The following is a 26,700-nucleotide window of genomic DNA, read 5'->3' on the forward strand; positions in this document are numbered from 1 at the left end:
ATCATTTTGTCTATATTCCGATTGGTTGCTGGCGTTTTGCCGTTGAACTGCGTCATATCTCATTACCATAAAGTTGAGCTTCTTTCAACTTACTGATTGACTCTCTGGTCGCTTAAAACGCGATGCCGATGGATTTGACGCTCCTTGTCGCTGAGAGAAGCCAGCTTCCATTGTAAATGTATGACTTCCGGTAACTTTGGAAGCTCATGTCTGGGGCGGTGTGAACGTACAGTTAGGGTAAAATGCAGAGGTCACATTTCAAGTAGCGTCACTTTCAATTTTTCCAAAACATTGACAATTTGCTTGATGATGTGGAGGTTGAACAAAAAAGTGTTTCGAAAAATATTTTTCTGATCTGACAAATGCTCCGAAGCAACTGAGAAAAACTATTGAGTCTTTCTCTACTGAAAACCACATAAAATATCACTTACTTCAAAAAAAATGTTCTTGTAATGCAGGCTCATGCAAAGCATGCTGGAAACTGGAAATCCTTTTCAACCAATCGTGTTGATTTACCTTTCAACTGAAGTAAATTTGCAGTGCCAGAATCTTTCTTCGCAGGTTAAATGCCATAAACCTCATCACAACCACCAAAGGTTTGCCATTATTTGCAGCGTTTGTTCAAATGAGGCTGTTGTATTGAGACTTTGTCTGGAAGTTATAAATAAAATGTTTGCGTTAGCTAAGTTCTTTGACTCATTTTGACTTTGTGGAGCTAAAATGGGTGAAATAGTTGAACGCACAATTTTTTTTTAGTTAAATAAACTTTTTTCACTGGTTTGAGTACAGTTCACTTATTTTATTAGGTACATTGTACTGCTCCAGTTTACAGTGTTGCATACTACATTGTTGTAGTGTTGGTTACTGAGTTTGCACAGTTTCACATACAAACATAGCACACTTCACATACTACTATGTTGGTATTTTTACACTTAAATTACAAGTTGTGACCCTTCCTAAAAGTGAAAAGTTGGATCAACTTAAAAAAAAACTTTTTTTGAATTTGGTAACACCTAAAAAAATTTAAGTTTAAAGGTAATGCGGAGGATTTTCTTTTTCCGGGGTGGATCATCAAGACTATTGGTCCTCCTAGTTGTCAATCAGGAGTGTTGGGCAATTGCATTTATTTAAAAAGTGGAGAAGGCGGTTCTTTTCCAAAATTTGAGAAAATCCTGCGCTACACCTTTAATCAACTTTAATCAACACTTTGGGTGAAAAACGTAAGTTGAATAAACTTTTTTTTTGTTGTTACCAACTTTTAACTTTTTACAGTGTATGAAAACCCAGCAAAACTCATTTTTGTGATTCTACATAAAATTATCCGATAACGTAAAGACATTTTTGGTGAAAATATGATATCTATATCTTTAATATTGACTAAGTGAGGTCATATTGAAGATTTTTTAATCCACCTCGTAATTATAATCTAATAAGAGATTATTTAATTATTAAAGACTTTAGCCTGGATTCAACAGCCATGATCACATTTTTGTCATAATGACTTTGATTTTTATCTTTATTCTTCTATCTTAAATTATAATAATTACTCTCTCTCTCTCTCTCTCACAACAGGTACTATTCTCAAATAGTTTAAACGTGTAACTTGATATAAGCACTTCTTGTATTATTGCCTCCCTATGTCAAATTGCTTGAATTGTTTCGTACTTTGTAAGTCTCTTTGGATAAAAGTAAAACTTGGCAGTGTTTGAGCGTTTATCTAATAATGCAATGTAATACAGTCTTTAAATCAGTGATATTTCATATTAAAAAAAGTATAACATTATTTAAACACAATGGGCCATAATTATTGACACAGAAATGTCTTACAGTAAAAACTATATATAAAACATTACTCATCACTCTTGTGCTCATACAATAATGCCGAAAATAATCCTCTGAATGTACACTGATAAGAAATGTCCTTTTAATATGGAAAATATGCACATTGTGCTTTCAAAATCAAACAACAGCATGCATGCGGCTGACATCAAATAAAAGCACAAGGATTATCATCATTATCATCTGGAATTTGAGCTGGAGTTTCTTAAAAACCAGAAGAACCTGAGATTTAACAAGCAGCCAAGTGCGAGTTTCTTTAATATGAATCTACTTCAAATGATGAACCTTGCATGTACATGTGTATGGTCAAATTACAGAACAAAACCCTGAATAACACTGGTCAGGTCAAACTCTGTGCTGTTTAAACGGAGGTACTACAATGGTTGGCAAGACCTGGTTCTGAAAAACAAACGTTTGAATGTGCTGGAAAATCCACAGAAAGATGAGCAGTACACTGACATACTGAATCCAAGCAAACTTGACAGTTTCCCAAAAGCCCGGACGATAAGTAGAGGAAGCAGTCAAGGAAATTAAACCTAAGTCTAGGAATGCAGAACTGAAGAAGAAACATCTGAACGAGTTATCAATATGAAGGACCAGACTTTGGCGACACATTAAAAGTATAAAGCAACAATTTTCATTCGTGTGTTTTGTATTAAACTAATGCTACGGGGAATTGTTTATTAAAAAGTTTATACGTTTAAAACAAACAACACATTTGCGGGCTCAAAAAATAAATTCTGTTTACTTATTGTCAGACATAAAATTATGATTTGCACTAAAAATATGGAGTGGGTGTGTTTCAACACTTTAACTTTTACTAATCAGGTTTCACTACCCAAAATAAATACACACTGCATTACAGAACAAACATACAGAAACAACGCACGTAAAGGATAAGTAATGGTTTCTACTGGATAGCTGATGTTAGCATTGATCTGGAATGGAGTATTTGCCGCTCTGCCAACCATCCATACTGGAATGGCGCCAGAGAGATGAGTAGTCACTGTGATGGAGATATTGGGATAAATCATTAACCAACAAACAAGATCAAAGTGACACTTCATATAAACAAACAAATTTTATTTATGAAACCGCATAGAGAATTCAACTTCAAACCGCATAAACTATCCTAGCATACCAGTTTGTCCAGAGTAACACCTTATAACATAATCTATTATCTTTAAAAGCCATCTATCAGTTTAAGATATTGAAGTGCACATTGTTTTCAAAATTTTGACAGCTTAAACATGCATTTTAGTATTGGACTAGACTTAATCCCTGTCTAGGAAACCGGCCATTAGGGTTCTAATTAGTGATGAACCGATGCACCCCTAGTTCTAATAAATAGTTCCTGCTGTCTTTTTGAAAAGTATTAAGATATATATTAAAAATACATCTGATAATGTTGATTGTATCGACAGTATTTTATTCTAGCATAAATAACCTTATATCCTGAGGGTTTTCAGAAAAAAATACTAAGAATTGTCAACGTCTACCAAAAACGTAATATCGAAGCCTCTGTAGCACTTTAGAAACATGAAATAAAAGTAACCGGCGGTAGATGTAATGTTTCTTCATGTAGCATCAGGCGCAAATGGGTTAAAGGGGACTTTTTCCATGTTTAAGTGCTACAACTGGGTCCCCAGTGCTTCCACCAACCCAGAAACAATGAAAAAGACATCCCAGCAACCTAGCCTTGGCAAACCACTCTCTACAAGCATGCGAAAAAAATTGCTCATTGAAAATTGGCTCCCCCTGTGATGTCAGAAGGGGACAATACCGACCCCTAATCTGCACCATCCAACCACAGCACTGGCATTTAGTGCAGAGAGAGAGAAAAATAATTGACAGTGTTTCCAAAAAATCCGGAATCGAACAGCCCTACTCTGCGCTGGTTAATTTGATCGCGTCATCAAAGACCTCATTGTTCGGCCTTTTCACTTTTCAGCTGAATTGTATTTTTTTGCCAAACATTCGGTGCTTCCCTAATGTAAAATAAGTCGTTGGTGTCCCCAGAGTACATATGTGAAGTTTTAGCTCAAGATCATTTCAAAATTGCCACTTTGGAGGTGTGAGCAAAAACAGTTTTTGGGTGTGTCCTTTTAAATGCAAATGAGCTGATCTCTATACTAAATGACAGTGCTGTGGTTGGATACTGCAGATTAAGGGCCGGTATTATCCCCTTCTGACATCACAAGAGGATCCAAATTTCAATGGCCTATTTTTCGCATGCTTGCAGAGAATGGTTTACCAAAACTAAATAACTGGGTTGTTCTTTTTCATATTTTCTAGGTTGATAGAAGCACTGGGGACCCAATTATAGCACAGATGTTCATGATATGTCCCCTTACGTGTGCTAGAAAAGACAACCATTATAATCTTACAGTTTCTTTGTTGATAAAGTCCAATAATGTTGGCCAGGTCATATGTACTCGCTAATGGACTGGATGCATCGATCACCGATACCTAGTAATGAAACAGACGGAGCAAATTAAATCTATACTACCACACACATCAACAAATCTGATGATAAACAAATAAATGTTTACTTGCATCACAAAAGCATGTTTTTTTTTAAAGGGCACCTATTTCATTGTGTATTTGGTGTAATACAATGTGTTCGCGTGGTTTATGGTTAAAACACATTATTTTTCACATACCGTACATTTTTGTAGCTCCAGATTTCGCTCTCTTCCTGAAATGCATGGATTTGAAAGATCTGTATCCCTGATTGGCCAGCTAATCTGTACGTTGTGATTGGTCTGGATACCTCTGACGTCAGCCAGAAACATGGTGCTTCTTACCGTGTTTGAAAGATTTGTTTGCTAACAGAAGTTAACTCACAGGCTGTGAGTCCGATGCGGGAAGATTTATGATAATATCGGTCTTGTCTACATTACCAATCCCAGGAATGGCCTTTCCCAAATGGCACACTCCAGACTTGTGGACTTTAATGACATCATGTAGTGCAGGCCTTATAGGGACCCTGGACGCGAGTCCACGAGGGTGCACTGGAGTTGTATTTTGGGACAGGTTTGAGCATCACACCGGAAATAGGAAGAGAAGATTCCTATCAGTGTAAACTCCTCCCATCCGTTGTGTGATTCGTCTGATCGCCCTTTCACAAGGACTTCTGGGTTGTTAAAGTGCGTGAAGCCTGCAGCAGTGCAAGCTTCGGCGAAAAGACCGCATCAAGGGTGCAAAGGAGGCGCTGATGAGCACACTTCGGAGCGTAAAAAGGACAGATGGGACACCCCACGGACTCGTAGACTAAGTGAGCACACGCAATTTAAGACCACAAGACCGAAAGTCCACATGAAGTGCGCCATTTGGGACAGGGCCGAAGTTTGTTGTAGTGCAAGAAAAGAGATTTAAGCTGGAAACGATAACTCGCATCACCGTTTACCAAAGGAAATGTAAAATCGTGAATTAAATTAATTAAAAAGCGAAATAATGGACGTCAAGAATTTTTCATTTTTCATCTACTCTTAATACAGCATTGGTGTATCAACAGTGCATTGTCCCTTTGCTTTAGGTCAGGGGTGTCCAATCCTGCTCCTAGAGGACCGGTGTCTCTGCAGAGATTTGCTCCAACCCTAATCAAACACACCTAATCCAGCCAATCAAGGTCTTCCGAGGCAGATTCAACTTTCAGGCAGGTGCGTTGAGGGAAGTTTCAGCTTAACATTGCATTTGGTGCTGTTTATAGACACTTACATTGTAGGCAGCATGTAACCCTCTGTGAGGAAGAGGAGTTCGCTGATGAAGCTTTAGATCTGCACTGATGAACAGCTGAGAACCTGGCACAGATGAAGAATGCTGCACAAACGCAAGCGTCTGCATGGCAACAGTAGACATCCTCTAGAGAAAGAGAGATTGTTTGATTGATAAGACATTGTGGACAATTGATGTATATACTGTACTGTATGAATGCAGTGGATACACACAAACAGCTGATATGAGAACGTGAGGAGGAGCTGGATGCTATACATCTGCTCTTCTGCTTTAAGTGGGATGTTGATCTGGAGATTTAGAAGATCGGATTTGCCATCCTGGTTTCTGTCCTCCTCCTGAACCTGATTTATGAACAAACAATGCATTCATACATTTGGTATATATACATTTCTGTAAGTGCTATTGTCAATATAGGAACAGTTTAGTTCAGCACTCACCGAGACGAATGGGATGCGCAAGTTATCTCCAACTAATCGATTAAAGTTTGGAAATGTACTCCATGCCACGTAATTCCCAGCTGTGTTTGTTGCTCCTATCAGGATCATATCATACTGGAATTGAACGAGTGGTTGCTCTTCATACCAGCTTTTCTTCAGCCAGAATCCTGGTAACAGTTAACACAAACACGTTATTTCACCACATCTTTGGAAACTTGACAATATTTGTCTGGAAGAAATGTAACCGTTACCTTGACTTCTGTAAGCCACGAGCAGAGGTGAAATGTACGTGAGGCATAAAACCACGACCACAAACAGCGTTGCTCTCGTGCAAATGCGCGTTTTGTACCTTATTAAAGCGGGGTGTGAGTAAGCCTCATAAAAAGCCATTATATTGGTAATTTTAGGGTAAATGCTAAGCCCCACAAAGTGTTGCTGCTGTAAATGCAAATGCGCGGGCAAAATAAAGCTATTTCGTCGAAAAAGCTGTAAATTCTTGAGGTAAATTAATAACTTTAATAAATTTGTAATGCAACAATCGGCGCATGTTAACGAGTTTATCAGTTCAGCGTACACAAAACGCACACTGCATGTTGTTCCGGTGACGAAGCGTCATGTGTTCACCATAGCAACCGCGCGAAACGCGGCCTTATGCGAAGCGTGCTCATAATACTTATTACTTAAAAATAGCGAATAGGAATTCGCTTTAACAGTAAAAAAATGATAACAAGTCTAATAACGCGACTCTTGAAAATCTTGAAGATCTGCGAAACCGAGCCATGACACCCCTTGAAGCTAGTAAATCGTACGGCCCTGCTGTAACGCCCTCGATTCCAATGGAGAGATGGTACGGTCTCGGGGTGACGTAATCACGGCTGGGTTTGGAGACGAATGTTGCTGCATTGTTGACGTTATTAGTTTAAAGATTTACTTGCCTTTAAATTGTGGTATATTTTGGTGACAGGTCGCTCCTCGAGCAAGACGTCTGCAAACATGAAATGGATGTTTAAAGAGGATCATTCTCTGGGTAATACATCTAAAATGTCGTGATGTTGTTAAAATGGCCTATCAGATATGTGTCATTATTGATCTATTGGCTTGTTTTCGTTTTCACCTGCCCAGTTGATCTTTATACGTTCACCACTCGAGAAGACTTTGATTTGTTTGTTTATGTCAAGCCTATGTGTCCATCAAAACAATAATAAATAGATCTCATAATGTACGGAGGTCTGTCTGTCTGTTGCTTGTTTTGCTTTCATTTTAGCCTAGCATTTGTTTGTTTACCAGCCATACCACATATGACACACAGATGCATCTATTGTTGAGGTGACGTAAATATATCACATTTTTGGTGACTGAGTTTGTTATGTGTTATACTTAACTGAAAGGTGCATCATTTTAAATGCAACTATAGTGGAGGCCAATAAGCTTTATATTAAAAAAAAAACCTGCTGACGAACGTTTAACCAATCAAAATGCAATGTTTTGCCGATATTTGATCAGTTGAAACCATCAGCATATTGGCTAGGGCATGAAAAAGGACAATATAACAAACAGATATTTAACTGCACGAAAAGTTGTATAATGTCTGTTACATAATCTCTGGTCAAAAAAAGAAATACTTAAAAATAATAAATTCAATCTTCACCAAATGTCGACTGATGCAGGTGTTTTCTTTTTCCAGAGCACAGGTGTGTTGAATCTGCCAAAATCCGGAACAAATACCCAGACAGAGTTCCTGTGAGTATGCATTAGAAAAACTCATTAATTTTAATGTGTTTCATTAAATGGGACATATCATGAAAATCTGACTTTTCCATGTTTAAGTGCTATAATTGGGTTCCCAGTGCTTCTATCAACCTAGAAAATAGTGCTATACCGATATATCGTCTGGCCGATATATCGGGCCGATTTTTGCGAGTTTGATGTGTATCTGCTGTGTTTGCCGATTTTTTTCTGGCATTTTTTACAGAGATAGTGCTGGAAAAGCCGCAAGCGATTGCAGGTCGTGTGACTAAAAGCAACCAACCTTTCCATGACAACATCGAAAGCTCGGCCTAACAGCTGATCATAGCTGGCTTTTATTTCTCATCTCTATATAAATTTGTAGTAGTAAAGTGCTAGAAATCAATATTCTTTGCTGATAGTTCCTCAAGATTGTGGAGAATGCAGTTCATGGTTCCATAGCACCCTCATCCGTTTTTACTATTTGTTAAATATAGTTTTTTTAAGTTCAATAAATGTTACTTTTTTAAAATTGAGACTTGTAACATTTAGCATCATTGTGTAATTTTTATGATGTAAATTGAGTGAGCAAAAGCAGTATCGGCTCAAGAAAATCGGCACCCTGTATCGGTCATCGGCTAAGGCTGATGAAAGAAAAAATTGGTATCGGCATCGGCACTAAAAAATGCATATCGGTCAATCCCTAGTAAAAAAAATGTGAAAAAGATCAACCCAGTAACTTTGGTGAACCATTCTGTGCAAGCATGTGAAAAATAGGTAATTGAAATCTCCTTGTGATGTCAGAAGGGGATAATACCGCCATTTTATCTGCACTATCCAACCACAGTAGAGTGCAGATCGGGACGCATTTTTCTGTCCGAGCCCGGCCCGCGTCCGGCAGGGCAGTAACCATACCCGACCGTAACCCGACAGGCATTAAGATATTTATGTCCGAGCCGGACACAGTTAAAAATCGCATTGTCACAGCAACATAAACACATTTCCGCACACATGAAGATGTATGGCGATAGTTCATCTTAAATGAATTTTTTATGTTTATCAGCTTACCCCCAGGTAGGTGACACTGTTTCTTCAGTAGAACACAAATGTAGATTTTGAACTCCAACCGTTTCAGTCTGTCAGTTGTATAATGGAAGTGGATGGTAACAAAATCCGATAGAGAAAAAATATGCACGGACAAATCCAAATTACCCGGGATTTCCACCGACAGCTCCGCAGGGAGGAGCCATAACTATATCGCGTGATCATACCTGTATTCCCGAGATCTCGTGTTGTGATCTGGGCTGGTCCAGCAAAACGTCATAATGGGCGGAGACAGAACTAGATATCGCGTGATCATCATGTGAATTTGCGAGACCTCATGGGTCCTCGTCACTTCAGCACGCAACCGCTCTGCAACAAATACAGAAATTGTGGGTATTGGCAGACGGCGGAGTGCGAGCAGTAACGCAGCGGAGCCGATCTGCAGCCGCTCTGCAGTTGGTGGAAATACAGGGTTAAACCCTGCGGCTCGTGGCGACACATCGATGTCCTAAGACACGAAACGATCGGTTTGTGCGAGAAACGGTTATATAATTTTTTACCTCTAATACAACACTATCCCCAGAAAAATATGTGCGTTCACATCACCCTTTTATTCATTTAAGGTTTAATAGCGGGTTGCGAAACAACTTCATAGGTGCATACCGCCACTTACTCTATTGGGAGCCCCGTATAGTGTATATACGCCCTCATGCTGTGCACCCGATACAGTAGGTGGCGGTATGCACCTATGAAGTTGTTTCGCAACCCGCTATTAAACCTTAAATGAATAAAAGGGTGATGTGAACGCACGTGTTTCATTTTAAGGTGAACTATCGCTTTAAACAGGCCCATTGGCTACCTACCGTATTTTCCGGACTATAGACGGTTTCATTGGACGCACGTGATACACGTCTGGATCCGAACCTTACTTCCGGTTTCGTTTTTTTAATGGTCTAACTAGTTGCTAAACTGATCTCTTGAACAAATGCCTCGTCAAAAATAATAAATGTTTTGGTTTCCTAGGTAATCTATGTGTTGTTGTTTTGCTTGTTATATAAATAAACTACGTTTAAAGTATTTTGTTTTTATTTATTATTAGCGGAGTTTACCGGAAGTTACTGCGGACCACGACAGCCGCTTGTTTATGTTGTTACTGCTGAAACTGTCTATAAGTCGCACTTTTTTTTATAGTTTGGCTGGTCCTGTGACTTATAGTCAGGTGCGACTTATATGTCAAAATTAATTCATACTGACTAACACGAACCAAAATAAAACATTACCGTCTACAGCCATGAGAGGGCGCTATATGTTCCTCCTGTAGCATACCCCTGAAAAAAACTTTTAACTGAAACATTAACTTAAAAGACAACGAAGAAAGACTTAACAAACAAAATGCCCCCAAAAGAATAATAATTTTCTAAATAAATGCGATTTATAATCCAGTGCGACTTATATATGTTTTTTCCTCTTCATGACGCATTTTTTGACTGATGCGACTTATACTCAGGAGCGACTTATAGTCCGGAAAATACGGTACATATTATAATAAGCTGTTTTAAATTTCAAATGTTCATTGCGGCGAGCCCGACCCGAACATAATTTCTAAATATCTATCCGAACCCGGCCTGGCCTGTCGGTTCCCGTCGGGCTCGGTTCGGGTATCCATCCTCTAAACCACAGCACTGCCATTTAGTGAGGAGATCAGCTCCCCAAAAACAACATATTTTTGCTTACTTCTACAAAGTGGCAATTTTAGCATGTTATAATAAATGATCTATATGGTATTTTGAGAGAGAACTTCACATATGTACTCTGGGGACACCAAAGATTTGTTTGATATCTTAAAGTCTTGTGAAATGTCCCCTTTAAACAATCTTTAGTAGCAAATGACAAGTCACAGTTACTTAACTTACTACAATAATAAACCACTTAACTGAATTCTGTGTGCTTGTTTAGTTATTTTTTCCAGTACCAGGTTTTGTGCAAGGAAATGTGCCTTACAAAATAAGCTGTGTGTAAAACTACACCTCTGATTATCATTAAAGGCTTAATGTAAAAATAAACAAGGAAATGACAAATGCCATTTCTGTTCACACCACTGATACATGCTGGTCACCTTGGACCTTTTGTTGTATATTTGTAGTTGCACATTGATATTTTCTTTGCAATGTCTAAACATCTTTTCTATTTTTTATTTACATTATTTGTATAATAAGCCCCTGTGTGGCAAGTTTCTTAAAATATTCCTCATTTTTAAGTCACTTGATAAAAACATCTTAAATTTAACTTGGGACAATAAAATCTATTGTCATAATCTGTTGGCTTTCTAATGAAATATTTGCAACATGTGATTGACTCTTCTTCTTCTCTCTCCTTCTCTTGTATGTGGATTAGGTTATTGTAGAGAAAGTGTCTGGCTCACAGATTTTGGATATTGACAAGAGGAAGTATCTGGTCCCATCTGACATCACAGTGGCCCAGTTTATGTGGATTATCCGAAAGCGGATCCAGCTGCCCTCTGAAAAAGCTATATTCCTCTTTGTTGACAAAACTGTTCCTCAGTCCAGGTAAAATTAACTCAAATGATGTTTTATTAGAAACATATTCTAGATTTTTAAAATGTTTTTTATCCTCTTGGAAGTTGAGCTCACATTTATTGAGCTTCTTTGCCAAGGGTTAACAAAGTTATTTTGTATTATATACACAAGGTGCATTTTCTACAGGACATCCAGTTGCGCAAGATACACTAAAAAATAACAAAAGACAAACCAACAGCAAGATAAAGTAACTAAGGGTAATAATAAAATAATGGTATTCTTAAACATCACAGATCTGGAGAAAATAAGACTTTATTCAATTATTTTTTGAATACTTAAAAATTTTAAATTCAGGTAAAAATACATTAACATTTATTAAAGATATTTTTGGGGTTATTTAAGATATTTTGCAGTTATTAAAGGATTTCTTTCTTTAATAAATAATTGTCTTAAAAAAATCCCAATAATTTACTCAACCCTGTGTCATGTAAAATTTGATGTATTTTTTGTTCAGTCGAGAAGAAATATATATATATATATATATATATATATATATATATATATATATATATATATATACACAGTGAGGACAATAAGTATTTGAACACCCTGCTATTTTGCAAGTTCTCCCACTTAGAAATCATGGAGGGGTCTGAAATTGTCATCGTAGGTGCATGTTCACTGTGAGAGACATAATCTATAAAAAAATCCAGAAATCATAATGTATGATTTTTTTTAACTATTTATTTGTATGATCCAGCTACAAATAAGTATTTGAACACCTGTCTATCAGCTAGAATTCTGACCCTCAAAGACCTGTTAGTCTGCCTTTAAAATGTCCACCTCCACTCCATTTATTATTCTAAATTAGATGCATCTGTTTAAGGTCATTAGCTGCATAAAGACACCTGTCCACCCCATACAATCAGTAAGAATCCACTACTAACATGTCCAAGACCAAAGAGCTGTCCAAAGACACTAGAGACAAAATCGTACACCTCCACAAGGCGGGAAAGGGCTACGGGGAAATTGCCAAGCAGCTTGGTGAAAAAAGGTCCACTGTTGGAGCAATCATTAGAAAATGGAAGAAGCTAAACATGACTGTCAATCTCCCTCGGACTGGGGCTCCATGCAAGATCTCACCTCGTGGGGTCTCAATGATCCTAAGAAAGGTGAGAAATCAGCACAGAACTACACGGGAGGAGCTGGTCAATGACCTGTAAAGAGCTGGGACCACCGTTTCCAAGGTTACTGTTGGCAATATACTAAGACATCATGGTTTGAAATCATGCATGGCATGGAAGGTTCCCCTGCTTAAACCAGCACATGTCCAGACCCGTCTTAAGTTTGCCAATGACCATTTGGATGATCCAGAGGAGTAATGGGAAAAAGTCATGTGGTCAGATGAGACCAAAATAAAACGTGTTTGGAGAAAGAAGAATGATGAGTACCATCCCGAGAACACCATCCCTACTGTGAAGCATGGGGGTGATAGCATCATGCTTTGGGGGTGTTTTTCTGCACATGGGACAGGGCGACTAAACTGTATTAAGGCAGGATGACCGGAGCCATGTATTGCGAGATTTAGGGAGCAACCTCCTTCCCTCAGAGCGTTGAAGATGGGTCGGGGTCTTCCAACATGACAATGAACTGAAGCACACAGCCAGGATAACCAAGGAGTGGCTCTGTAAGAAGCATATCAAAGTTCTGGTGTGGCCTAGTCAGTCTCCAGACCTAAACCCAATAGAGAATCTTTGGAGGGAACTCAAACTCAGTGTCTCTCAGCGACAGGCCAGAAACCTGACTGATCTAGAGAAGATCTGTGTGGAGGAGTGGGCCAAAATCCCTCATGCAGTGTGTGCAAACCTGGTGAAAAAACTACAGGAAACGTTTGACCTCTGTAATTGCGAACAAAGGCCACTGTACCAAATATTAACATTGACATTGTGATTTCTGGATTTTTTTTTTTTTAGATTATGTCTCTCACAGTGGACATGCACCTACGATGACAATTTCAGACCCCTCCATGATTTCTAAGTGGGAGAACTTGCAAAAATAGCAGGGTGTTCAAATACTAATTTCCTCACTGTATTTATGGCTTCAGGTTTCAGGTGTGTATACAATGAGACCTGTTGGGGGGTTGTCCAGATCACACCCAACATCCTTCATTTAAATCTGTAAATAATCACCATTTTCCTCTTTCACAAGCGAGCTTAAATAATATACTACTAGATATTGGTTGTGCAGAAGAGAAAAACACAGGGAAGCACATTGTTGCACAACCCAGGACAGGATAAGAAAAAATGTGCAGTCACATGTTCTACCATACTATATGACGGAGCTAAAGGCTATTTTGATTTTACCCCAAATAATATAAAAACTCAACATACTACACAATTGTGATGACTGTTTTCTACATAAAATCATCCTACATAATGTAAAAAACATTCTTATAACCTTGATGTCTTTATTATTGACCGAGTAAGATCATGGCAAAGACTGAAATCTGATGCTTAATTTTATTAATATAGTGCCATAGTTAGGGGGTGATTTGATCATTGTTGTACCCTAGTTATATGAATAATAAACTTTTTGCTTATATTATGGTTTCAGTCTGACTATGGGACAGCTATACGAGAAAGAGAAGGATGAGGACGGCTTTTTGTACGTGGCCTACAGTGGAGAGAACACGTTTGGATATTAAGAATATATGTGCATCATCTCAGCCTGTCTACACATCTACGCACCTGGTTTTATTTTTTGGACTAGCTTCATTGTTCTAGAGTTGGCAACGGGACGGAAGACAACGCGTCTGTGACATAATCGCACTAAAGATGTGTTTGTACCTGTAGTTTCACCTGTTAAATTGTAATTTGAAACATTAGCTTATTCTTTCTTTCTTTTTGGTGAATGGTGTTATAATATTGCAGACAATAATGTTAAAACGGAGACTATATAGTAACTTTTAATTTATCTGTATTTTTCTTCTGTAAATTATATATTTAAGATAATTGAAAGGTAAGGTAGCTGGATGACCTAACCAATAAAAACAAACTCCAAAAAGAAAACCGTCTGTCGAGAACATTAATAAGAAGCATACACAATTCAGATTGGGGTTATGGGATCTTAATAATGTATAGAGTTAACCTAACAATAAATAATACTGATCATCATCAATCCACATTACTTTTTTTCATTGGACACACAAGATATTGACAAAAATCCGAGTTTGTCCAATACATGATACTGTAAAGCTCCACAAAGGATGAAGGTATCACAGATGTAAAACAGATGTTTTTTTATTTGACATTTTGTCAAAGTCACTGTTATACTACATAATAGATCATTGATAATTCCTGTAAAATTGTATTATACATATATGGAAAAATAGTAAATGCGTCACGGAAAAGCACGTTCTTTACTAATATCAATAAATAAAACTTGGTATTTTCACACTATAGTAATGCCGGACACAACATTTGGGTTGTGGGTGAAATGTTGTGCGTGTTAATGAAAGAGCAGAAGATCTCTGGGGCTGCGACACCACAGCGGGAAAGCCTGCAGCTGCAGCTGTGTCCAGGCCTGCTGGTACGGCCCTGCAGCCTGCTTATAGTCCCAGTATGTTCTTAACTCGCTCTCTCCACTGCAAACAAGAGCAAAGAAACAGCCGTCAGACACAACACATACACAAACAACACCTGCACGCTCGATGGAGGGCTTTGAAGCCGCTGGAGGTCAAGCTGATGTATGCAACGTGATGTTTTGTTTACGACACTATATGAACAAACCATTAGGGATGTGTATTTTTGAGCATTCACTGAAAATAATCCTTTCATACGTGTTTTTTTTGTGAAACACAAAAGCAACATAAATTGTAAAATATTGGAGCTCTTGCTATAAAACAGCAGATCACAGTAAAGCAAAACTGTCAAGCCTCAAAATGGATGATCATCATAAAAGTATTAAAGATTATATAGTTAAAGTCAAGTGAAATATTTTTGTGTAGTGCTTTTTATGATGTTTTAAAGCAGCTTTACAAGGCAGAAAACGAAAAAATAAAAACACAGAAATTATTAAAAATTTAGTATTATTGCATGTTTAGAAATAAATTGTATATAATTTGTTTTCGAGTATCAAACATATAGTCAAATAATTTGATAAATAACAAACGTCAGATTAAACTAGACATGCCTTTCCATCTTATATGAAAATGCCCCTCCCAGGGTGAAAAAAGTGCACTAAAATACACTTTACATGTATGCATATGGAAGACCCTTTAAGGTAACTGTTCAATTCTGGTCCTTTTGGACCTCAGCGCAGCTTTTGACACCATTGATCATGCTATTTAGCTTGAACAGTTAAGTAAATGTGCAGGAATTCTGGGTATTGCATTAAATTGGTTTAAATCCTATCTCTGTGATAGAACACTTTTAGTGGAGGCTGGCAACTTGTGGTGTTCCACAGGGATCAATTCTGGGCCCGCTTTTGTTGTCACTCTATTTACTTTCTCTAGGCTTGATTTGCTATCATTTTTATGCAATGATACTTGGGTGTACACAGGGTGTGATTGGTGAAAAATCAGTGTGGGGATGTTTTTCAAATATTTTTATTTATGAATAAATTATGAACCACAGACTTATATTAATTATTCAGGGTATTAAAGGCGGAGTCCATGATGTTTGAAAGCCAATGTTGATATTTGAAATCACCTAAACAAACACGCCCCTAACCCAATAAAATCTGGACCTTCTGTTGATAGACCCGCCCCACACATACGCAACCCGGCATTTTATTTGATTGGCTATAAGTGTGTTTTGGTAGTCGGCCCGTCTCCTTTTCCAACGCGTTTTTCAAACATCGTGGACTCCGCCTTTAAGCTATTTCTTGTAACTGTTAAAATAAAATATGTATAGAAATGTAACCAGTCTTACTCGCACCAGCACTGAGCAAAATTTTGACCTCTTTTTTGCTTTCCTGTGTCATCCTGCGAGTTCCCCTCGATTCTAACGACGGTAGATTTTGCTGTCTCATTCTCAATGGTAAGATTTTTTAGATTTGTTGTGTGACAGTCCTGTAAAATACGATGATATGCTGCTTGGAGTCCTTTTCATTTATTATTTGGCTGTTTTCGAGCTGAAATAGACTATTGGAGCTTGCGGCATTTGGAAAATCTGGGCATGGATTAAAAAAGGATTATTACATAACCTAGACGCGCTGTCTCCTATGGTCACAGGAGTAAAAGCGGTAACCATAATACAACATTCCTGATTTTACTGTTGATTGCACAAAGCGTTTTTACTTATATTAAATTATCTTTATTTAAGGTTGTTTATATGGTCATTTAATGACCATTAATCATGGGGGGATCAAATTTGTCCCCACCGGGGATAAAAAATGATTCAACAGAGGCAGGGATATAAAGACCAGAGGGGGTATAATCCCCCCATCCCCCAGCAAATCGCACCCTGGGTGTACATCCCTCTAAAACACGCCTTATTGAATTGTCTTGTGGAGGTAGGATGCAGGCTGGCAGCTAATTTTCTAACACTAAATGACTCTAAAACGGCAATTGTAGTTTTTGATCCACCAATTGCTGTTACACAGATAAACAACCAACTGGGTCCTTTATCTGTGAATTCCCATTCTTATGTAAAAAAGTTATTTTTGATAACAGGCTTAAATTTGACAAACAAATCAATTCAGTGGTAAAAAATAGCTTTAACCATCTTAGATCCATCGCTAAATTGAAACATTTTTATTAGTCAAAGACTTAAAGACAGTAACCCATGCTTTTATATCCTTCAGGCTTGATTTCTGTAACTCATACGGAACTAGAAACTGAGAACACGTCTCGCCTGTTTTGGCGTCACTTCATTGTTGTGTAAAATGTAAGGTTTTATTGTATGTGTACAAGGGATTAACTGGCCACGTCCCACAATCTATTACAGATCTTCTTTCCCAGCAACATTCTATGGATTTAAGATCCAAGCTAATGCTAACTGTGCGTCAGTCTCGTCTGAAGTTAAAAGGTAATTGTGCCTTTTCGGTTGCCGCCTGACGTTTGTGGAATGATTTGCCGGCTCACATTAGGTTTACCCCAATGTTGAAGGTTACATTTTTCACTAAAACGACTTAATTCTTCAGATGTTATCAATTGAAGTACTTTTTTTAAGTTTTCACTTTTTACATTGCAAAACATTTTAAGCTTCTAACACAATGCTCTATCAATCACTCCTGACTCCTCCCCCTCTCGCTCAAATTTTCGTCAATATTACTGCGTCTGAGGTGAAAGTGCTGCAAACTAAGTGCTCTTCCGCCATACAATATAGTTTTCGTTCTTATCCACTTAAAAAATCCCCACGTTTTATTTTGTGCCACCATACTTACTCGTGTAACTACTCATGTAACAGTCTTTAAATAGAGAGAACATGGAAGTTTTTGGTGGCTTCTTAATTCATCCCTGTTTGGATCCTAAGGAATGAATGGGGCTAGGCTAAATGCTAACACATTCACGATGCGCTGTACAAAGATTAAGTGCACGCATTGAATAAATATAGGTATGTATTCATTCGTCTAAGTTGAGGTAAGAACACAGTAAAATATAAAAAAGGTGGTGTTTTCCTTTAAAAGGTACCATCCCAGTGACAAAAAGGTACAACTTTTGTGAGTGTAGTAGGGTACTCAAAACTGAGTTTGTGAAACAGAGAGTGTGTGTTCACAGATGATGAGTCATTGTTTTTTTTGCTCTCGTGCGAGTCTGAAACTGGAGCTGTCAGGTCAACTTCAAACAGAAGAACAACTGTTTCCTTCAGTCACCAACTAACAAAGGTTTACTGTTATATCAAACATCACTTTTAATAACACGAATCTCAGTATTTCAAACTATGATTCAGCATTAAACACCAAATGAAACCATGATGCTGAATATAAAGATGGGGATTTGTGTGAATATTTATATACCAGAAAGTGTCTCACAATGCTAGTCTAAATGACACAAATGCTTGTATGTCTTAAATTAGACTATTTTTGTGAAATCTCTCCTCTTTTCTATCCGTTACCATAAAATACTCACCGGAGTGACTCTGGACATTGAAGTTGTGGAGTTACTGCCACCAGTTTGAGGAATGAATGAAAAAGTTCCACTTTACTGATCAAAGATCTACACGAGGAAAACATGAGCTTGTTATTATGGTGAATGTGTGTCAGTGTTTACGATGACTCAGTCTGTCAACGTGCAAAGTGGCATTTAACAGGTTTAATATCTCACCTGGCTTGTGGTGTTCCCAAAACTTTTTTAGTCACTCCTTGTTTATAGCCATTGGCAGTGACATCTAGAGGCTGATGGGATACGGCACACCAGCTGATAGCTGCAAGCATATGAACATTTCATTTAGGAAAGCAGGACATCATCATTTACTCACCCTTGTTTGCATCAAAGCCTTTTTGGTTGAATATTTTTGTTTTTGTTGGTAATAAAGAAAAACTGAGAATCAAATAATTTCATACAATGCTGGGTAAAGATGAAGAATTTAATTAAACAAATATTAATAATTAATTATTTTTCTTGCTGTTATCATTCCTCTACTCAACCTTTAACTAAATACACAAGCTGTAATTAGAAAAAATATTTAGGATCAACATTAATGTTGTTTAAATCACAGGTAACACCAATGACAAATAAATGACTCATGGATTCTTTATTAAATGTATTAAAAAGTAAAAAATAGTTTAAGCTCCCCGTTTTGCGGATTCATAGATTTGACAAGTTAATTAATGCTATTAAAGAAGTTTTGGGTATGTTGAAAGAAGTTCATTTAAGCAAATTTCCATCACCCGAATTCCACCTTTTCTGTAGAATGACCCAGATCTGTTTGTGTAGTACACAATGTAACTAGAAGAGTCAAGTTTTAAATAGGACAAATATCTAAACTTTTTGGTTATATTTTAGGCGCGATGCTAATGGTCTAATCAGATTCAATGGATTATGCTAAAAGTAGTAACGCCAGACCTGGAGATCAGCTCAATGGATTCCAAAACGGTAAAATCAAATGTTTAACTCAAGGGGAGCCGGAAAATGAGCCTATTTTCAAAAAAAAAAGTGGAATGTCCCTTTAAAACAGACAAGGCCTTTAATACAGTGACCTGCATCATCACTGGCATTATACGTTTAAAAATTCACGAATTATGCAAACAAATAGCACCCTAAAGATGAAATGATCTTTGAAGAGTCAGACAGACAGATTTAAAGTAAAAACTGACTGGGTGGGTATTGTACCTGCCCCGCAGGGGGATATCTTGCCCTGTGTATTTGTGTGTTTGGATTCGGTGTGTGTGTGGTTATATGTAAACTCCAGATCAGACTGTAGGAGCTCCGGAGGACGGACGGAGAAACCGGGTGGAAGATCGGTCACATGGGCACATCTGTAAAAAAAATGAGACCATTCACCTTTTGTTTCTGCCTACTTCAGTCACGTTGAAACATTAACATACCTGAACAAATGTCAGCCCTATAAATACACAGCGTAATACTGTGAAACAATGCAGTGCAAATGTTTGTTCGTAAATTGTACACCGACAGGCCCATGTTTGCTAAAATTGCGTCATTTCATCTGTAAAGTAAAATCAATAATTCCACTACCGTAACTTTAATATGTCCTGTTACAAGTGTATTTATGATCAGGTGGGTAAATGACAACGAATAGATAGAAATGAAGGGTATCAGGTTGTTACAATTCAAAACGTTTATATTCATCTTACCGTGTGTTTAAGGCTCTCTCCATGGCTTCATGACTGTATGGACACTTCCCAACAACCACAGCACTGAAATAAATCGGCTTTTGCAGGTAATGAGACAGCAGTGCACCCTGAAAGCCTAAAACACCCCAGCGGGCGATTTTATCACTGCAGGAGAGAGAAAGCGTGCTATCACCCCGGCCCGGTTTTAGACGCAACAACCCAACGTTGTGGTAGAGTAATCCGGGTTGGAGAGGATCGGTCGGGCCTTCTGGGACACACTTGGCCCCGGTGCGGTGGAGGTCATCCTTCGAAATTTCATTTGATTTACTGCTTGCTTTGTTAACTTTTTGTTCGACCAGACGTCCATCTCTTGCCTTTATTCTTGGACGCTCCTCCAGGTCGCTCTCGGCCGGGCGTTTCAGACCTCGTCTTTCTTGCTCGTCATGCTGCGTCTCCTTTACTGACTTACAAGGCTGCGTTTGGCTGAAGTTCATAGGAAATATGGAGGCATCGCCACCTGATGTGAAAAATAGGTTTTTAGGATCAATTAAGATATGCGCCTGTAAAGTCAGGGTTCCCACATCTTAGTTAACTTCAAATTCAAGGACATTTCAAAGACTTTCCAGGTCCAATACCCTCAAATTCACAGACTAAATGTGGAGATACATTTTAAGTGACAGCAAGGTTACATCGTGTTACCTTTTAATATACATTGTTACAGTTCCCTTTCGAGGGAACTTGCGCTGCGTCACTGCGGTGACACTTTGGGGACGCCTCCAGGGGTAAGTGTGTCTGAATGTGTATATCAAATTCAACCAATGGTGAGGCTTAATGACAAAGACAGGGTGATGCGGGAGCCAGGAAGTATATCACTATCTGAAATATTGCCAAAGACGGCGTTACAGGGATGCAGGAAGTATGGGAAGGGAGACGCAGCGTCTCGTTCCCTTCTCAGGTAACAACATACGTAACCCGAGATGTTTTCATGTGTCAAACACAACTATGCAAAAAAAGCATTTTGGTATGAATCAACATTCGCATACAGAAGATATAAACATTTAAAGCGAACAGTTTAGCACGTGTGCTTAAAAGTCTAGAATTTTCATGATACTATCCTACACCACACAGGGAACAATATGGATTTTTTTCTCAGAATACTTCTTGCATAAAATAGATTCAAGCACTTTCAATGACTTGTATCTATGTATGTAGATTATCAAAAACTTCCCAGGGCCTTGGATTTTTTCCCCCAGATTCACAAACTTTCAAGGATTTTAAGGACCCGTAGGAACCCTGCTTATTGGTAAAGCATTGCATTAGCAGCGCAAAAGGTCATGGGTTCAAATCCAGGGAACGTGCGTACTGATAAAAATGTTTATCTTACCTTGCTTTGGATAAAAAAATGTAAATGACACTTCTTGTATTGTGACATATAATGATAAAGCAATTATGGTAAATGCAGTAGCTGAACTCACATGGTGTTTGACTGGTGAAAAAAATGAAAGAAACGAAAGGTTTGACCATCCATCGTCCTTTCTCAGTACCTGGACAGAAAACCGCAGAACTCTGGCCACTTACAGCCTTGTACAGCTGATCTGTCAGATATCTAAAAGATGAAAAAAATTGAAGAGATCATTGAAAAAAATCATGTATTTCAGTATCACAGTGACTTAACTCTTTTAGACTTGAACATGTTTAAAGGGACACTCAACTTTTTTTGAAAATATGCTCATTTTCCAGCTCCCCTAGAGTTAAATATTTTATTTTTACAGTTTTGGAATCCATTCAGCTGATCTCCGGGTCTGGCACTTTAGCATAGCTTAGCATAATCCATTGAATCTGATTAGACCATTAGCATCGTGCTAAAAATAACCAAAGAGTTTCAATATTTTTTCTATTTAAAACTTGACCCATCAGTAGTTACATCCTGTAATAAGACCGACAGAAAATTAAAAGTTGTGATTTTCTAGGCCGATATGGCTAGAAACTATACTCTCATTCTGCCGTAATAATCAAAGACTTTGCTGCCGTAACATGGCTGCAGCAGGCGCAATGATATTATGCAGCACCTGAAAATAATTATTGAAGGTAACCAAGGGGACTATTTTTGAGCAGTGAGTAATATCACTACGCCTGTTGCTGCCATGTTACAGCAGCAAAGTAGTTATTTTTTAGCGGGATGCTAATGGTCTAATCAGATTCAATGGATTATGCTAAGCTATGCTAAAAATGCTACCGCCAGACCCGGAGATCAGCTGAATGGATTCCAAAACGGTAAAAATCAAATGTTTAACTCTAGGAGAGCTGAAAAATTAGCATATTTTCAAAAAAGCAGAGTGTCCCTTTAAAAGAACAATAAACTGCTTTTTTCATTTACTTTAAACAAGACTTTTTGAGTCATTTTATCAATATCCAGGTACAAACGCTAAAATCACGACGTTTAAACTTAAAAGTCAGCGATTTTTAGCAGCATTTAGTGGTGAGACTATGAATTGCAACCAACGTCTCAGTCCAAAGGTCACCTGTCCTATTTTAAACGCATAGTAAAGCTATGGTAGCCACCCCAGGTCTAACATGTCGTCGTCTGAGACAACGTAGTGAGAAAATTCGCTTTAGGGGCCATTCACATATGGCGTCTTTTGCGCGCTTAGCACAGCCTCTTGTACCTTATTGCTTACTTATCTTACAATTCATTTTGTAATGACTTCATACAGCAGTGATAATATAGTTTTGTACATTATATTGCAGTTCTGTCAAGAGATCCTACTAAAAGTTACACAATGCACCTAAAAGTGCTATAAAAAACAAATAACTTTAAAAGTGTAAAACACTCAATACTGTGTCATACAGTAAATTTTAAGTGTCCTGAAGGCAAACAAAAGGTGGTCGTAAAAACACAAACTAAAATATAGTCCATTATTTGATGAAAGTCTTGACCTTTGGCTCTCTTTCAGTGCACATTCGCTGTCTGAACTGTTGTTGAGGCAGTTTTAGGAGGTTTACTTGTAAGTGTCTAACAACTGAAACAAGCGCGATATCCACAACAAGAAAGGTACGGGAGGCATAAATGTCCTCAGGACCCTTAAAATATATGACGCAAGTCAAGTTATTTGTTTAACATTTTGAGTCATTCTGGAGCTTAAAGGGTTTTCGGTTACTATGGCACCACCTCATAGTTACCAGAAAACCCAAAACAACATCTGGGTTCTGGAATTTAAATAAAGACAATAGGGGTTTAAATGACATGAGGGGCAGTAAATAATGATCAGGTTTTCATTTTGACCTGAACTATTCCTTTAACACGAGATGTATTTCCTGAAGACTGAAAATGTGAATAAAATGGCAGAGAAATCACTTTTTTTTAGTAAAAATATCAGTAAAATATCTAATAAACCTCAAAACAAAACCAATAGGCTTTATAGTGCCCAGCTGCACTACTTCCTGAACTTCAGCCAGCTCCTTGTTTCCTGTCTGCCATTATTGGACAAACTGATTAATCCAGGTGTGCCTGACCTCAGTAGTCACAACAACAATAATCGGACACACCTGGATTGGTCAGTTTGTCCAGTGGTGGCGGACAGGAGGCGGGGAGCTGGCTGAAGTTCGGAAAGTAGTGCAGCTGGGCATAAAGCCTATTGATATGTATGAGATTTTTATGCCAAAACCAACTAAGATATTATCATCTTTAGTCTCTCACACTAATTTGGTGAAAATTGCATGATAAAATGGATGTTTATTGAAGAAGGTGGGGTACATTTTGGGGGGATACAGAATAATGCTGTACTGTACTGCAGTGTTTCCCAACCAGGGGGCCAGGGCCCACAGGGGGGCCTCAAGATGACTTAAAATTATAAAAAAAATTCGACAAGCATTAAAATAAGATAAAACAAGCAAAATTCTTATGTGTTTGCCTATTTTAGTCGCGAATATACATATGTCTAGTCATTCTAAGCTCTAGTTAATTTTATTGGAAAAAAATGTTGTAAATATTGTTGTGGGCAACTAGGGGGCCTTGAAATAAAAAGGTTGGTAACCACTGCTGTCCTGGATGCTATAATCATTGCTTAATATATATAAATATTGTTTATTACATTTTGCTTTTCTGTGGATTTGATAGAAAAGCAAAATGCAGCATGATTGACACACGTTATGTGGTAGGGGAATTAAAAAAAAAGTAAAATCGAAAAATTATTTATCAAAATAAAAATTCACTTAAAAAGTTCACTGCATGCAATTATTTCAAAATCTGAAATGGCCTGTTAGGTGCTAATAAAAATGAGTGAAAGTTGTTAGGGTTATGCACTAAGTTTCATCTATAATTTATGCATAAAATTAATGTGCATCAAGTCACGCACATGTGTCGACTTTGTCCATGGCTGATAGCCAGTGCCTCGTAATCAAAATTTTAATAATTACACACATGTCACAATGAGTACAGGACACAACATCCGTTTGAGGTCTGTGAAAACCATATTTAAACAGATGAGTAAACATATTATTGACCAATCTTAATGAATGGATATAACGATGTTTACATTGTGTGCAAACAGACCGTGTGTATAGGATTGTGGGACAGGATCTAAGACGTTGTTTGTTTTGTGATGACATTTACCTGACGCAGCCTCTGCGTGCAATAACTTCAGCATGACTGTCGTTCAGAATATCACCTGCACACGAGTTAAACCTTGTTAAACGGTTATTCATCATTATAATTAACTCGTTGTTTAAGGATTCAAATGTATTATACTTCATATACTCACCTTTTACACTCATGACAGATTTGCCAATGCATTTGGTGCCCGTCCCCAGAGACACAATCTGTTTGTGAACTGTGATGAAATGGTAACGATTAATAAGCGATTAATTAGAAAACCTTCATACTACTGTTGAACACAAAAGCAGATATTTTGATAAATATGATAACCGTGGACAACGGGACCTATTGACTGCCATAGTAGGCTATATAGAAGTCAATGGGTGCCACCAACTGTGTGGTTATCATAATCTATCAAAATGTCTTCATTTGTGTTCAGCAGAATAAAGAAACTCATATAGGTTTGAATTTGGAATGAGGATCAGAAATTGATGACAGAATTTTAATTTTTGGACTAACTACCCCTTTAAGTCTGATTATTCACTTTCCATTACTCTTTCACAAAATCCTTTTAAATAATAAACTATTAAGAAGTTAAGAAAGTTCCAACACTTCAGTTGTAATTAAGTATTGAAAGGGTAGTGTTTTAGTTTTTCCTTAGTGATGTCATTCTCCAGGAAGTGACATAATCTTGGTGGAAAAGAACGGTTCTGGCTAGAGGGAATAAAGCTATGGCCAAATCGCGCAAACGCGGCCGTAGCTGGATCCCTTCCAGCCAATTAATTAAATAAATTTAATTATTTGACGTGTTGAGTATTAATTGGTTTGTCTCACTTTAAATAACAAACACAGAAAACTGTATGTCAATATTTACTTTTCATAAGATAAAATAAGTTATGATTTGATATATTCTCATGTAAAACAATACTACGAGTCATAACATGAATAATTATATGCATAGACAATTAAAGCATTGCATAGCAGGAATGACTCATTGATCACGTGTGTGTAGTATTTATTATCTTACCTGACTTGTTTTCTGGACTGTGAGTCAGTTGAAGCACAGCTGCTAGTAGAGTCCACTCTCTACCCACTTCTGGTTTCCCTCTTTTAGGCAGTTTATTAAAGTGATCGTAACACAGACTGGCTACCTCATCGGGAGTCCACATAATCTCTATTGTACATTCAGAATCAGAATGATTTGATTAAACTAGACATGTGTTTTAGGCGCTCATGTCTTTGACAGAAGTCTTTTATCTTGAATTTGTCTTCACCGGACGCAGAACCGTACAGATTTCAAATTAAGAGTCCTCGTAAACGTTGCGTGTAGGTGCCGCTCCGTTTGAGACACGTTTAAACGTTATTTTATTATGAGTAAACTAAGTAAAAATGTAATAGTACAATTAATTTGCCCATTTACCAGCTCTGTACTTGTGTGGACGGATGATACATGTAAAGCCTATTTTTTTTGTCAAACGATTAAGGTCTAAAGTACAGTTACGGGTTTATAGTTTTTTTAATTATACATAACTATACGTAATTATAAATAATATTTATCATTTTAAAATACTAATAACAATTATCATATATAAAATAATTTGTAATAATATTTTTTAAACTAATAAATTAATGAAAACAATATACATTGCAAAAATATTAAAATAGCTTTACAATCAAAATTCAAATTAAAAGTTATTAATTTACTAATGATAATTTAGCCAATTAGTGTAATAGTCTGAGATCTGAATTGTAATATATTTAACATAATAATGTAAAAAATAAAATTCCCATAAAAAGAAAAAAATTCCCCTAAAATCAAAGAAAAAAGTGAAAATGATATTGAATATGTTTGTTTCTTCTTATGTTAATTAAATTTCGATACTTAAAAAAATCTAATTAAATTCTTAATTTAATTTGCTATATTAAATTCAAACCCAAGCACTCAATTGGCACTATTTATTCTAAATAGTAATGTAACATTTAGTGTTAGGAAATAATAGGTGATGATGTCACACCTTATTCATGATTATTTTACCAGTTTGTTGTTGAG

The 26,700-nt window shown here is 37.3% G+C and overlaps 3 protein-coding genes across 3 annotated transcripts; 1 reads left to right on the top strand and 2 right to left on the bottom strand.

Annotated features, from left to right (window-relative positions):
- Window positions 1–1,902: 1,902 nt before the first annotated feature.
- tmem231 (transmembrane protein 231) lies at window positions 1,903–6,787 on the bottom strand. Its single transcript, XM_073868380.1, has 7 exons — window positions 6,266–6,787; window positions 6,015–6,181; window positions 5,790–5,918; window positions 5,560–5,703; window positions 4,227–4,308; window positions 2,735–2,845; window positions 1,903–2,342 (listed from the first exon to the last, which is right to left on the bottom strand). Exons 1-7 carry the CDS (start codon window positions 6,402–6,404, stop codon window positions 2,185–2,187), a joined length of 930 nt encoding a protein of 309 aa, XP_073724481.1. The 5' UTR covers window positions 6,405–6,787; the 3' UTR covers window positions 1,903–2,184.
- Window positions 6,788–6,857: 70 nt separating this feature from the next.
- gabarapl2 (GABA(A) receptor-associated protein like 2) lies at window positions 6,858–14,388 on the top strand. Its single transcript, XM_055191667.2, has 4 exons — window positions 6,858–7,041; window positions 7,699–7,754; window positions 11,178–11,350; window positions 13,934–14,388. Exons 1-4 carry the CDS (start codon window positions 7,008–7,010, stop codon window positions 14,022–14,024), a joined length of 354 nt encoding a protein of 117 aa, XP_055047642.1. The 5' UTR covers window positions 6,858–7,007; the 3' UTR covers window positions 14,025–14,388.
- On the bottom strand, window positions 14,221–25,948 carry adat1 (adenosine deaminase tRNA specific 1). The gene is made up of 9 exons (XM_055191664.2): window positions 25,678–25,948; window positions 24,817–24,885; window positions 24,669–24,723; window positions 21,532–21,662; window positions 20,078–20,573; window positions 19,596–19,741; window positions 18,588–18,687; window positions 18,393–18,479; window positions 14,221–14,963 (listed from the first exon to the last, which is right to left on the bottom strand). Exons 1-9 carry the CDS (start codon window positions 25,817–25,819, stop codon window positions 14,828–14,830), a joined length of 1,362 nt encoding a protein of 453 aa, XP_055047639.2. The 5' UTR covers window positions 25,820–25,948; the 3' UTR covers window positions 14,221–14,827.
- Window positions 25,949–26,700: the final 752 nt, after the last annotated feature.

The sequence above is a fragment of the Misgurnus anguillicaudatus genome, chromosome 6 (assembly GCF_027580225.2).
Source record: "Misgurnus anguillicaudatus chromosome 6, ASM2758022v2, whole genome shotgun sequence".
In the NCBI taxonomy this organism is placed as follows: Eukaryota; Metazoa; Chordata; class Actinopteri; order Cypriniformes; family Cobitidae; genus Misgurnus; species Misgurnus anguillicaudatus.

What these genes read in the sequence shown, in the direction of transcription:
- tmem231 (XM_073868380.1), bottom strand. Translation starts at nt 6,404, where the DNA reads ATGGCTTTTTATGAGGCTTACTCACACCCCGCTTTAATAAGGTACAAA. An exon ending in ACTTTATCAACAAAGAAACT is followed by an intron (nt 2,846 to 4,226) that starts GTAAGATTATAA and finishes TCTCCATCACAG; the next exon opens with TGACTACTCATCTCTCTGGC. An exon ending in AGTAGAAACCATTACTTATC is followed by an intron (nt 2,343 to 2,734) that starts CTTTACGTGCGT and finishes CCTCTACTTATC; the next exon opens with GTCCGGGCTTTTGGGAAACT.
- gabarapl2 (XM_055191667.2), top strand. Translation starts at nt 7,008, where the DNA reads ATGAAATGGATGTTTAAAGAGGATCATTCTCTGG. An exon ending in AATACCCAGACAGAGTTCCT is followed by an intron (nt 7,755 to 11,177) that starts GTGAGTATGCAT and finishes TATGTGGATTAG; the next exon opens with GTTATTGTAGAGAAAGTGTC. An exon ending in AAAACTGTTCCTCAGTCCAG is followed by an intron (nt 11,351 to 13,933) that starts GTAAAATTAACT and finishes TTATGGTTTCAG; the next exon opens with TCTGACTATGGGACAGCTAT.
- adat1 (XM_055191664.2), bottom strand. Translation starts at nt 25,819, where the DNA reads ATGTGGACTCCCGATGAGGTAGCCAGTCTGTGTTACGATCACTTTAAT. An exon ending in CAGTCCAGAAAACAAGTCAG is followed by an intron (nt 24,886 to 25,677) that starts GTAAGATAATAA and finishes ATTTCATCACAG; the next exon opens with TTCACAAACAGATTGTGTCT. An exon ending in TTTCACCAGTCAAACACCAT is followed by an intron (nt 20,574 to 21,531) that starts GTGAGTTCAGCT and finishes TTTTCACATCAG; the next exon opens with GTGGCGATGCCTCCATATTT.